Raw genomic sequence first — 10,260 nt, forward strand, 5'->3', positions numbered from 1 at the left:
AAAACAATGAGACAAAGATTTCTTACACTAAGCCTACCAAAGTTAGTATTAGTTTCCACGATTTAATTACACTGCTCTCAGCAAAACCGATCAAAAACTCTCCTTCTCATGTTAGCTCTCACACACTTTTCTCTCTCGCGTCTCGCTCTCCCTCTCTCACTATTTCTTCATCGTCACTTCCCGTTTAACCAGTCCAAGCACCGCTGGAGCTTGCTACCGACACTGGCACCGCTTGCGATCGAGGAACTGGGCTGTGGAGTGGAGACTGGAGAGGAGGAGATTGTCCTACCAAAACGTTGGAATGCAATCCTTCACCTCCTGCTAGAATCAAACTTGAGCAATCGAGAGAAGTTCCAGAGGAATCGGACCAGAGAGACATACTCTGAGGCTGCGAGAGTTGCGAAGGAGGTCCAAGCGGTCCTTGCTGCATCTGCAGCGGTTGTCCTTGCATCATAGCCTGGTAAAACAACATAAATGAAACATTGCTCGTTTCCCTTCCATTACACAGTCAAATAGAATACCTGAGGATATTGGTGGATGTAAACGAGGGGAGGTTGTCCATAGATGACTTGCTGTGGATACTGCTGCAAAACACAAAACACGAGAGAACTAAGACCAAAGAAGACAAAGAGAAAAACTAAAGAAAAGGGCGCGTACGTTTGGATGAGGATAAGCGGGTGTAGGTTGCATCGTTGGAGGCATATAGCGTATTGCCTGTTGCTGTCCGTAGGGACTTGCACCAACCTGTAAGAAATCACAACTAAGAACTTCCTGTCAATCTTTGGGACAACTGGGATCACCTGTGCTTGTGTTTGTGGAGGCAACTTAATCGGAGGACCAGCAGGACCTGGAATGAAAGTCGCAGAAGGTTGAATGTAAGGCGAAGTCGTGACACCAGTCGCAGCCATGGTGTTATTGTACTGCGTATATTGAGCCGGTTGTCCGGGCTGCTGCATGTACACGGGCATTCCTTGCATCGGGGCAACCGGAACTCCCGCGGGCACGTAGATTGGACTCGGATTGATTGGAGAAGCCGGCCTTGCTGGGGGAAAGCTCGGCGTGAACACCTTTGCATTCGGATTTAGCTTAAACTCCTGCTTCCGAAAGCGTCAAGAATGTGAAAACAATCACAAGCTACACACCTTTGCGTTCGGATTTAACAACGACTTCTTGTTGCCCGTAGCAGAATTGTTGGCAGCAGATGCTGGAGCAGCCGGTGTGGATGGCCTGTCTGCTTCGATTTCTGGCGAGGGAGACTCGGACGCTTTCGGTGCAGCTGGCTTGATCGGACTACGTGGCCGAGAAGATGAAACGGAGTTCGTGCCCGAGCTTGAGCTACTAAGGCCTACTGGAATAGGTAAGGCAGACGCAGGTGGTGGAGATATTGTTGGCAGACTCGGTTTTGCATCCCCAGGCCTCAAATCATCTGATAATTTTGCGGCAGCAGCTGTAAACGATCTTGTAAGTTTCGAGTTCAAACAATGGAAAAACAACGTACATGATGATTTTGGAAGACGACCATCGAAGTCCTTCACCTGCATAAACAGAACGTAAGATAAAAACTAAATGAGAGTGAGGCTTACAGTTCTCTCCTTAAAGTTCTCGCTGAAGTGTTTGAGCTCATTGACTTGATCCTTCTTTCCTTTCTTCGTAGTTTCCTTGAAGTCGCGGAAGTCCCTGTCCAAAGACGATTGTAACAAGAAAACTAGTGTCACAAAAAGATTGCAAACCTCAACACTTCTTCAGAAACGCTGGTATTTAGATTTAGTGCCTGAAGACCAGCATCACTAGCTGATGCAGATGACCGTGGTGACGATGTTGCTGGAACCTGCTGAGACGAATCCTGGAAACGAAATTCCATCAAAACACAAAATCCCGACTTAAAATACAAATGCACCTGCAGAGGCCGCTCCACTGCCGTAGGCGTACTGACATTGCTTTCAGTCGATCCAGAGACGCTACCAAAAGTTTCTTCATTCCAGCTGTTTGCGGCCTTGTGGTGATCATCTTCTCCATCACCCTCGGTATGCGATCTCAAGACCGAAGAGAACCTACTTTCTTCATCAAGAGTATCCAGCTCGGCGTCCGAGACGCCACGATCCTGATAGTCTACACAGTTAGCAAAGTAGACAGTGTGATGAATTACAGACCTCAGCCAAGTGATTGTTCCTCGTTGAATCACCCTCGATTTCTCTCGCTAGCCTGGAGGCCTCTCTTTCTCGTTCCCTCGTTTGAGGACCCTTCTCCAGCTTTGTTGTATACAACTCCTCGTCAAATGTGGTTTCAACTCCGAACAAGGCTTTGTTTGTTTCGAACTGATCCCAATTTCTGAGAAAACAAACAATGCCTTCAGTAAAATCGAAACTCGCCATTAACTAACCTGTTCCAAGAGTTCTGGAAGGTAGTGTCCAGTCCCAGATTTCTCGGAGCTTCGCTGTCAGGCTTCCAAGGCTTCAATTCCCTCTCCGTATCGCGTCGGTTTTGGGAGATAAATGAATCAGTCAGAAGCTCGTTCTTATTTTCGCGAGAACGACCATTCGGAAGGTATTCCCCGGTGAGAGAAACATCCTGAATAAAAGGCAGAGATATCAGTCACAGATAAAATAGAGAAAAATGAATGCGAGGCACCTTAGCATCGATCTGCACTAGATCTTTTGCGTAAATGATAAGCGATTTCGTCGGTGGTTTCCGTGCAGCCTGCTTCACAGCGTCACCCTTTCCAGATTTCCCGCCGGCTTCCTTTGTGAGCCTGGCCATCTTAAGAACCACTCCTGGAAAAAAAGCGAAAACCCACAGAGCGTCAGCTACGATAGAATCGCGAAAGAAACAGAAAACAGCATACCGAAATCTTTATCCATATTCGCAGTGTGAAAAATCCCCGAAAAGACCGAGCCATCCTTGAGCTGGACCTCGACGAACTGCCCAACTAAGCACATCGTGAGATAGAGGAGACGGCCATGGACGTCGTGAGCTCCACCCCTCAGCTCCTCATCTTCGATAGCGGAAGAAGGCCTTCCAGTGCTGGGCGGACTCGAGCTGTTGCTACTGACATGATTCTGTAAGCCAGAAGAGGAGCGCACCGGAGGAGCTCCGGCACCAGACCTCCAATTCGGGGCATCCGATCGATGTGCCGGGCTGCGACGTCCGACCCCGTTGCTCCCAAACGATCGCGGGTGATTCATCCCTCGCTGCAAACCCTGTGCCGCGCCGCGCACCGATTCAGCCCCAGCGCCCCTGGAAATCAAGCTGCATGCATATCGGAATACCGGGGAGAGCCAAAATCTAGCGCGCCAAGGCCTCAGATTCTAGAGAATGCTGGATCAATGCATCAAGCAAAGGCGCCGCATTTCCAAGCCGCGGAGAGAACTTACGCTGGAACCCCTAGCCCGCTGCTCACACGCTAGCGCGCTCGATCAGAGCTCTCGTACCATCGATCAGCTCAAACCCTAACCCTAAATTGGTGCACTGAGGGAGAGAGTAATGCTCGCGAGGCCGTCCGATGCTCTCAATCTAGCGGCGATTAAATGCGCAAACTCCTCTGTTATAAGCAAAGATCTTGCGCAATGAAGCTTACAATTTTATTGTGTGATCTGCCAAATCTTTACAAATCCAAAGATCTAATTCACAATGAATCCAAAGTGTTAACTACATTGTCTTTTAACCAAATGAAATTGAAAAATAAAAAGGAGAAAAAATAAATCCAACCAAAAAATTGTCCCAGGCAAATTCTTGTCGACGACGTGATCCACGTTTGCAGTCATTAGATAAAATCGAAGAAGAAGAAGAAGATGCCGCTCTTCTCTATAGAATAAAGAGATGAGTAGTATACGTTGTTGGGTGTTGTTACCTGTACAACCAAGTCCTCGATAAAAGATCTTCTCGGAGCGCTCTCTCATCGATCCAAGAACAAATCTGTCAAGAAAATCTTCCCCTGCCGGATCCTTCCCTGTTCCAACTCCTCCGCGACGATCGATCGAGTTTTCGATCGACCATCGCATCGGACACTGACACTCCCTCCTCGGAGCCAACCAAACTACGAAAACTCAAAATGGAAGAAAAAAATTTCTCGCCATACCTTCGTCTATTGCTGCTGCTGCTGCTGCTGCTGCTCGGTTTTCGGCCAGGAAGCATAGAACTCGTCCGTGGAAGAGGACGACGTCGTCTCCACAGGACCGTCCTTCACCAGAGTTTGCACCCACGAGAGATCCGGCTCCGGTCCACCGTGAGTAGCAAACGAGGCCGACTTCCGGAACTTGCCCAAGTCCTGTCCTTGTATCCCCCAGTCTGGCTTTCCAGTGGGAGACCCCCAGTCGGACCACGAAGCCGATGGTAGCGACGATCCAGACACCTCCTTCATACTCCAGCTCCCTCTATCCCGCTGTGCAAACGCGGAGGCTTTGCGTCCCGCTGCCAACACCTCCGCGGCCGTGGAGGTGCTTAGATCAGTCCCGTCTGAACATCTTCGAGCCATGGAGCACGGCGACCCCGCACTGAAGATCGATTGCACCGGGCTCTGGAACTGCGGACTAACGTGACTCTGGAGCTGTGACATCGTTGACAGCGGGGAGAGGAGCTGCTGGAGCTGGAGCTGAGAATGCAGCTGCTGGGAGAGAAGCGAGTGCTCCTGCGGCGTGAGCTGCGACTGGTGCACGGCTGACAAAGGCGACACCTCCGCCGAGAACAAGTCCTGTAAGCTGGTGGAGGGAATGCTCAGACCCAAGTTGCCAAACTTGTGCATGCGGGCACTGGAGCTCAGCAGTGAGCTCTGCCGAGACATCGAAGATAGCTCAGGTGCCAGATGCCCGTCGTAGTCGGCCCCCTCCACCGGGATGTCTCGGGCACTGAGAGCCGCTCTTAGCCGGCTAGCTTGGAGTCCGGCACCTCCGGGAAGATGAAGCGTCGGGACCGTGGGCTGCGACCAGGAACCTCCGCCGGACGGTGACAGTGGAGGAGTACTAAGTCCGCTCCCGGAAGCATTCGATGGAGAGAAAGGTGGCACCATGATAACTGGAGACTGGGACGTTGAAGAGAGTGGCGGGCTGACGGAGCCGGCATCCAGTGGCGACGAGGCTCTCGGCGACGGCACTGCCGATCCCATCGAGACGAACAGCGGTCTCATCTCCTCCGAGGTGTGCGCAAAGAAGCACACTCTCCTGCTGCAGCTGGTACCATCTTTGCAAAGCCGCGTCCTATACTGCGCTGGATGGAGCCAGCACTCAAAAACTCCATGCGCGTACTCGCACGTATCGCCCCGTCGACACGCACCCTTCCGGAAATCTGGGCATGGCACGCAGCTGTAGTGGAACCGTCGCGGATCTCTTCGTCGGGCGTTCTCGCCAGGATGAACAAACGGGCACTCTGTCCAGTCGTGCGAGTAGGCTCTGGAACACGGCCGGACTTTGAAGGAGAACATCCGGAACTCATCCGTGGTGTAGATGCTGTTCTTGATGTCCGGCAGTGACGGGTCGACTGGATAGTCCTTCGTCTTCTCATCACTTGGATTCTCCGCAGACTTGGGTGACGAAGGGAACTGGGGCGAGAAAACTGGAGAGTACGAGTCCGGAGACGAGCAAACCGAAGACATGGACGACATTGAAACGAAACCTTCTCTCGTATCTGCGAAGGAGTCGTCGTCCAGCTTTGATGAGGAGAAAGCGCCACCCCCGTTACTCTGATGAGCTCCCTTGCAATCGGTATCAAGGCTGTGCCTCGCCGTACCAGTTGCGGACAGCATCTTCTCCAATTCAGACTTCGTAGACCGCAGCTTGAGTGGCACCGCTATCACCTGTGCTGGCCGACGACCGTATGCATCCATCAAGCTACTGTTGGCACCACCCGAGAGCAACAGCTTCACAGCATCTACACCACGAGAAGAACCACCAGCGGCAGCACAGTGAAGAGCAGTGACTTCGTCCTCGCCACAGAACTTATTGACATCAACCTTGCCTGACTTGAGAATGTAGCTCAGAACGTCGATGCTCCCATACAAGGCCGCAATCATCAACGGGCTCCTCTTCTCGGTGGCCATCTTGGTGCTCCCAATTTTCCTCAAGTACCAGCTATCGGGCTCGTCTAAATCCATACCCCCCTCCTCCACAACCCTCCTGAAAGTTTCCAGATCATTGTTGGCAGCTAGCTCGAGTAGCGATGGAGTGGTCTCGCGTTCCTTGCAGCCCTTGTCCATGTCTGACCACAATAAGGGCGGCTTGAGAAGAGCTTCTGGGTGCTGCGACAGTGGCGAGCGGCCTAGGACGTCGTCAGCTAGCATCATTCTGTAATTCTTTGCGACCGGCTTCGAGTGCTCAGGGCCCCCACACATCCTCTTTTTTTTTTCTTTCCTGTCAACGATGGCCACTAAGAAGAAAATGCGGTAAAAGAAGGGCCATACCTCGATCGACAGCAGTGGTATTCACAGCAATCGCGACGTCTCCACCGTCATAGACTCATCACCGCCACTCGACAGCTGCAAAGATCACGAATACCGCAATTCCACGAATTGAGAATCCCGATCGTGTCGTACAGATGAGCAAGAGGCAAGGGAAAGGGATTTTCGTGCAGGCAATCTCTAGCGAGGAAAATGAGAGCGGAGCAAGCATCGCCGGGCGCTACATTCTCTCTGGATTCGTGGCAAGAGACTCTAGCTCACCAGAATGCCCCGCGCATCGATCAGCCGATGTCGACGCCGACTGCCGCGCGCCAGCGCCAGCGCTTAGATCACGGATGGAGCAGCAGCACCACCACGCCTCGACCAAAGAAAAAAAACCTAACAATGCCCCCCAGCAACAGCCTTGGAGGAATAAAAGGAGAGAGAGACGGAAAACTATGAAACACTCGGCCATAGCCGATCCGACGGCTATCTTGCCCGGCGGTAATCTACCGGGTAGCCATCCAACGGCGAGGATACTAAGGTACTATAATAAGCTCAAGATGTGTGCGCGCGTGGCATTTGGCAAGGCCGTCCAGACGGCCGCCCGCCCATGCAAGCTCCAGTCGCATCTGCCCTTCACTGCCCGTCACTCTCAGCCGGATTGCACACAACCCCTCACGTCCGCCATTCCCATTCAATTTAACTGTTCATCTAATGGCGACGGCTTCCGTTAAAACGTTAAGCGCGCCCATCTCTAGCCGTCCGTGGGGTCCATCCGACCGCCCGCAACCTCCCCCCCATCGCGCTCGTAAAATCAACAAGATTATTTCCATATGACGTAAGTATGTCGCTATTTACACTGGCACAGTACAGTACGCGATGGTGACTGTGGTCAATAACTCGCAAGTAAAATGCAATGGTGTTCTCGTGTCCGGAAAGTACTGGTTTAACGTCCGTACGTGTGGTTTTGGATCTCCCATCGCGGACCGTCGGATAAGAATATACTAAGACCGATGGTGGTATAAATACTTTGATGCTAGGGTTGAGAGCTTTTTTCTGGTTCTTCTGTTAGGGTTCGCGAGGGCGAGGGCGAGGGCGAGGGCGAGGCGCGATGGCGGCAGCGACGGCCGATCAGCTCACGGAGCTGTTCAAGACGGCCCAATCGGCCGCGCAAAAGGCAACGGCGGTCGAGGGAGCTGAGGAAGATCGGTGCGTCGAAGCGCTGCAAGCGATGCGTTCTCTGCGAGTGACGACCTCGCTCCTCATGTCGACACAGGTACGTTGCCCTCCTCCCTCTCCGCGAGAATTCTAATCGAAATCTCCGCCATTTCCAGGTGGGGAAGCAGCTCCGGAAGCTCACGAAGCATTCCCGGCCCAAAATCCGGTCGATTGCTGTCGATATTCTTGAGGATTGGAAGAAGGTAGTGTCTTCCGAGGCGAGCTCCAAGAGCAAGGCGGAGGGCCCGAAATCGTCCGCGAATGCGTCCGTGGAAAAGGGCAAGGTGTCCTCCAAGCAAAGCAATGGAAACTCCAGCAGCAAGGCCAGGCCTTTACCGAAATCCAACGACGCTACCAGGGACAAGATGAGAGAAGTGCTACTCGAGGCCTTCCAAAAGGTCCCCCAGGAAGCCGAGGGCCAGGAACTTGCTCGAGCAAACGCCAAGGATCCAGTCCAGGTAGCAGTGGAGGTGGAGAATGCACTCTTCTCCAAGCTCGAGTCTACCAAAGTTGACAAGAAGGCAAAGTATCGCTCCATCGTCTTCAACCTCAAGGATCCAAACAATCCCGACTTGAGAAGAAGGTTGCTGCTCGGGCAGATCTCCGGCTCACAGCTCACGACCATGAGCGCCGAGGACATGGCCAGCGATCAGAGAAAAGCGGAGAACAAGCAGATCAAAGACAAAGCTCTCTTCGAGTGCGAGCGGGGCATGAAACAGGAGGCGACCACGGATCAATTCAAGTGTGGGAAGTGCGGCCGCCGGGAATGCACGTACTTTCAGAAGCAAACGAGGAGCGCCGACGAGCCCATGACCACTTACGTTACCTGCGTCAACTGTAACAATCGCTGGAAGTTCTGCTGAGCGCGGCGCGAGAAAAATCTTCTTTTTTCATCCGGTTCTATCGGTGAGGGGACGAAAAGCTCAAGAACACGAAGGGACGAAGAACAGGGTGTGACAACGTAACTTATCATCTCCATAGGTACACAGCAGTTCGTAGCGTTGTTTCTTCTCTCTCTCTCCTTTCTCTCGTCTTCCTTTCTCTTTTTCCTTCGTTTCTTCGTGCTCGCAGTTGAATCTATTTTTTTGTTTCAGTGCCACCATCGTTGAAACGCTTTCTTCTTCCAGTCCCTTCACTCGACAGTCGAGAGATCGGGACACAAGAAAGAATTCTTTCGTGTAAGCATCTCTTTGTTTTTTTTTTTTTCCTTTGTATAATTTTGTTCGTTGTCGATTGATCTTCGTGATCGATTGATCGAGCGATGGAAGAAAGGAAAAAGAAAAAGAAAAAAGAATAGAGAAGTTCTCGCACAAGTTGCTTGGTCTCTGGGAAAAATTGTCCTTTCGTTTTCGATGCCACACGGTGATTTCCTCTCCACTTTCGTGTGTTGAAGAGTTCCGGGGGTTAAGCGGACGGCTGCGATCTCCCGGGCGCAATCAACGGCCGCGATGTCCTGGTTCTACCCACCGGACATGGGCTTAGTACTCAAATCCAGCTGTTCGCTAGACGGGCGCTTCACACAAGAGGAGGCGCTGGCTATGGCGATGGCGATGGCGGGAAGGCGCTCCCAATGCCCTGTCGTAATCTTCTGGTGGCGCTGAGCGATCTTGGAGGCGCCGGTCGAGTCTTCCGCGGCGAGCAGGGATTTCGAGGTATTTTGTCGCTGTTGGAGAGCGCTGCCACTCTCTCAATCATCTTGTTGTGGCGAGCGAGCCCGCGATTCTGGAGGCGCCAGTCGTGTTTTGATCTGGGAAGCAAGGTATTTTGCATCGATCCAGCATTCTCAGATCCCGATCTCCGCGGCCCTGGAATCTTGACAAGGCGTGCTCGTTCAATGCAGCTATGGACGCGTTGAGGAAGCAAGCGACGAAGTTCCGGGAACAAGTAGCGAAGCAACAACAGGTACTTGCTTCGACCTCTTTCCTTTTTTTTCCCCTCTTTCTCTCTCCAATGATTCTTTCTTCCATCCAGGCGGTGCTCAAGCAATTTTCGAATCACGGGCCACAGGGAGCCGATGTGATCATCACCGATGAAGCCGAGCTCCACAGGCATCAGCAGCTGGAGAAGCTCTTTGTATCCACGCGCGCTGGAAAGGTACAAATTTTTGTCCCAACATATTTGAAGATTGTGATGAGCTCGTGTGATGTTTCCAGCACTATCAACGTGACATCATACGAGGTGTGGAGGGTTTTATAGCCACGGGCACAAAGCAGCTAGAACTTTGTAAGTTGGTGGCTCGTTCATTCTTGCCTCGGTTTCTAACTTCAGAGTTTTTCTTTAGCAACTAAACTTGCCGAAGATTGCCGAAGGTACTCCGTTGAGAGTACCAAAGCGGATGGTGCTCTTGCGAAGGCTTCTTTGCACTATGCCGATGCAAGGTTCAACATGGAAAAGGAAAGAGACGGCCTGCATCGAGCTCTTAGCACTCAGGTATGTCCCAAGGAGTTTTAGACACTGAAAGCAAGCTATCTTATTGTAGGTTGGTGAGCCTCTGAGAGCAATGGTGATGGGTGCTCCACTCGAAGATGCACGCCATCTGACACAGCGATACGATCGCCTTCGGCAGGAAGCCGAAGTACAGGTTAGTTTGGCCTCACTTTCTTGCTTTGTGTTTACATGGGGGAATGACAGGGGGAAGATGTTCGGAAGAGGCAGGCAAGGTCCCGAGAAGGCGG

The 10,260-nt window shown here is 52.0% G+C and overlaps 3 protein-coding genes and 1 pseudogene across 12 annotated transcripts; 2 read left to right on the forward strand and 2 right to left on the reverse strand.

Moving 5' to 3' along the window:
* Positions 1-18: 18 nt before the first annotated feature.
* LOC9642518 (polyadenylate-binding protein-interacting protein 4) lies at positions 19-3,466 on the reverse strand. Of its 5 annotated transcripts, none has more exons than XM_024676076.1 (14): positions 2,843-3,465; positions 2,629-2,771; positions 2,381-2,568; positions 2,151-2,328; positions 1,898-2,101; positions 1,731-1,843; positions 1,584-1,677; positions 1,499-1,535; positions 1,143-1,447; positions 801-1,094; positions 658-744; positions 522-581; positions 382-457; positions 19-318 (listed from the first exon to the last, which is right to left on the reverse strand). In XM_024676076.1, the coding sequence occupies exons 1-14, from the start codon at positions 3,180-3,182 to the stop codon at positions 185-187; spliced, it is 2,253 nt and encodes a 750-aa protein (XP_024531844.1). In that variant the 5' UTR covers positions 3,183-3,465; the 3' UTR covers positions 19-184. The 5 variants fall into 5 exon arrangements, with proteins under 5 accessions (XP_024531844.1, XP_024531843.1, XP_002971282.1 ...); XM_024676075.1 differs by having other exon boundaries at positions 19-321; XM_002971236.2 differs by having other exon boundaries at positions 522-584.
* A 90-nt stretch (positions 3,467-3,556) lies between these two features.
* On the reverse strand, positions 3,557-6,808 carry LOC9642519 (zinc finger CCCH domain-containing protein 30). Of its 5 annotated transcripts, XR_002992522.1 has the most exons (4): positions 6,389-6,808; positions 4,076-6,338; positions 3,848-4,033; positions 3,557-3,801 (listed from the first exon to the last, which is right to left on the reverse strand). XR_002992522.1 is itself a non-coding variant. In XM_024676044.1 (3 exons), exon 3 carries the CDS (start codon positions 6,317-6,319, stop codon positions 4,082-4,084), a length of 2,238 nt encoding a protein of 745 aa, XP_024531812.1. In that variant the 5' UTR covers positions 6,320-6,338; positions 6,389-6,463; positions 6,647-6,808; the 3' UTR covers positions 3,557-4,081. The 5 variants fall into 5 exon arrangements, 3 of the variants coding, with proteins under 3 accessions (XP_024531812.1, XP_024531813.1, XP_024531811.1); XR_002992521.1 differs by having other exon boundaries at positions 3,848-6,338; XM_024676044.1 differs by having other exon boundaries at positions 3,557-6,338; positions 6,389-6,463; positions 6,647-6,808.
* A 623-nt stretch (positions 6,809-7,431) lies between these two features.
* On the forward strand, positions 7,432-8,920 carry LOC9642520 (transcription elongation factor TFIIS). 2 transcript variants are annotated; one of them, XR_002992508.1, is made up of 3 exons: positions 7,432-7,643; positions 7,702-8,566; positions 8,680-8,920. XR_002992508.1 is itself a non-coding variant. In XM_002971035.2 (2 exons), exons 1-2 carry the CDS (start codon positions 7,479-7,481, stop codon positions 8,446-8,448), a joined length of 912 nt encoding a protein of 303 aa, XP_002971081.1. In that variant the 5' UTR covers positions 7,432-7,478; the 3' UTR covers positions 8,449-8,920. The 2 variants fall into 2 exon arrangements, 1 of the variants encoding a protein (XP_002971081.1); XM_002971035.2 differs by having other exon boundaries at positions 7,702-8,920.
* A 141-nt stretch (positions 8,921-9,061) lies between these two features.
* LOC9641828 overlaps positions 9,062-10,260 on the forward strand; it is a 2,052-nt pseudogene continuing 853 nt past the window's right edge.

This window comes from Selaginella moellendorffii, unplaced genomic scaffold (genome assembly GCF_000143415.4).
Source record: "Selaginella moellendorffii unplaced genomic scaffold, v1.0 SELMOscaffold_16, whole genome shotgun sequence".
Classification (NCBI taxonomy): Eukaryota; Viridiplantae; Streptophyta; class Lycopodiopsida; order Selaginellales; family Selaginellaceae; genus Selaginella; species Selaginella moellendorffii.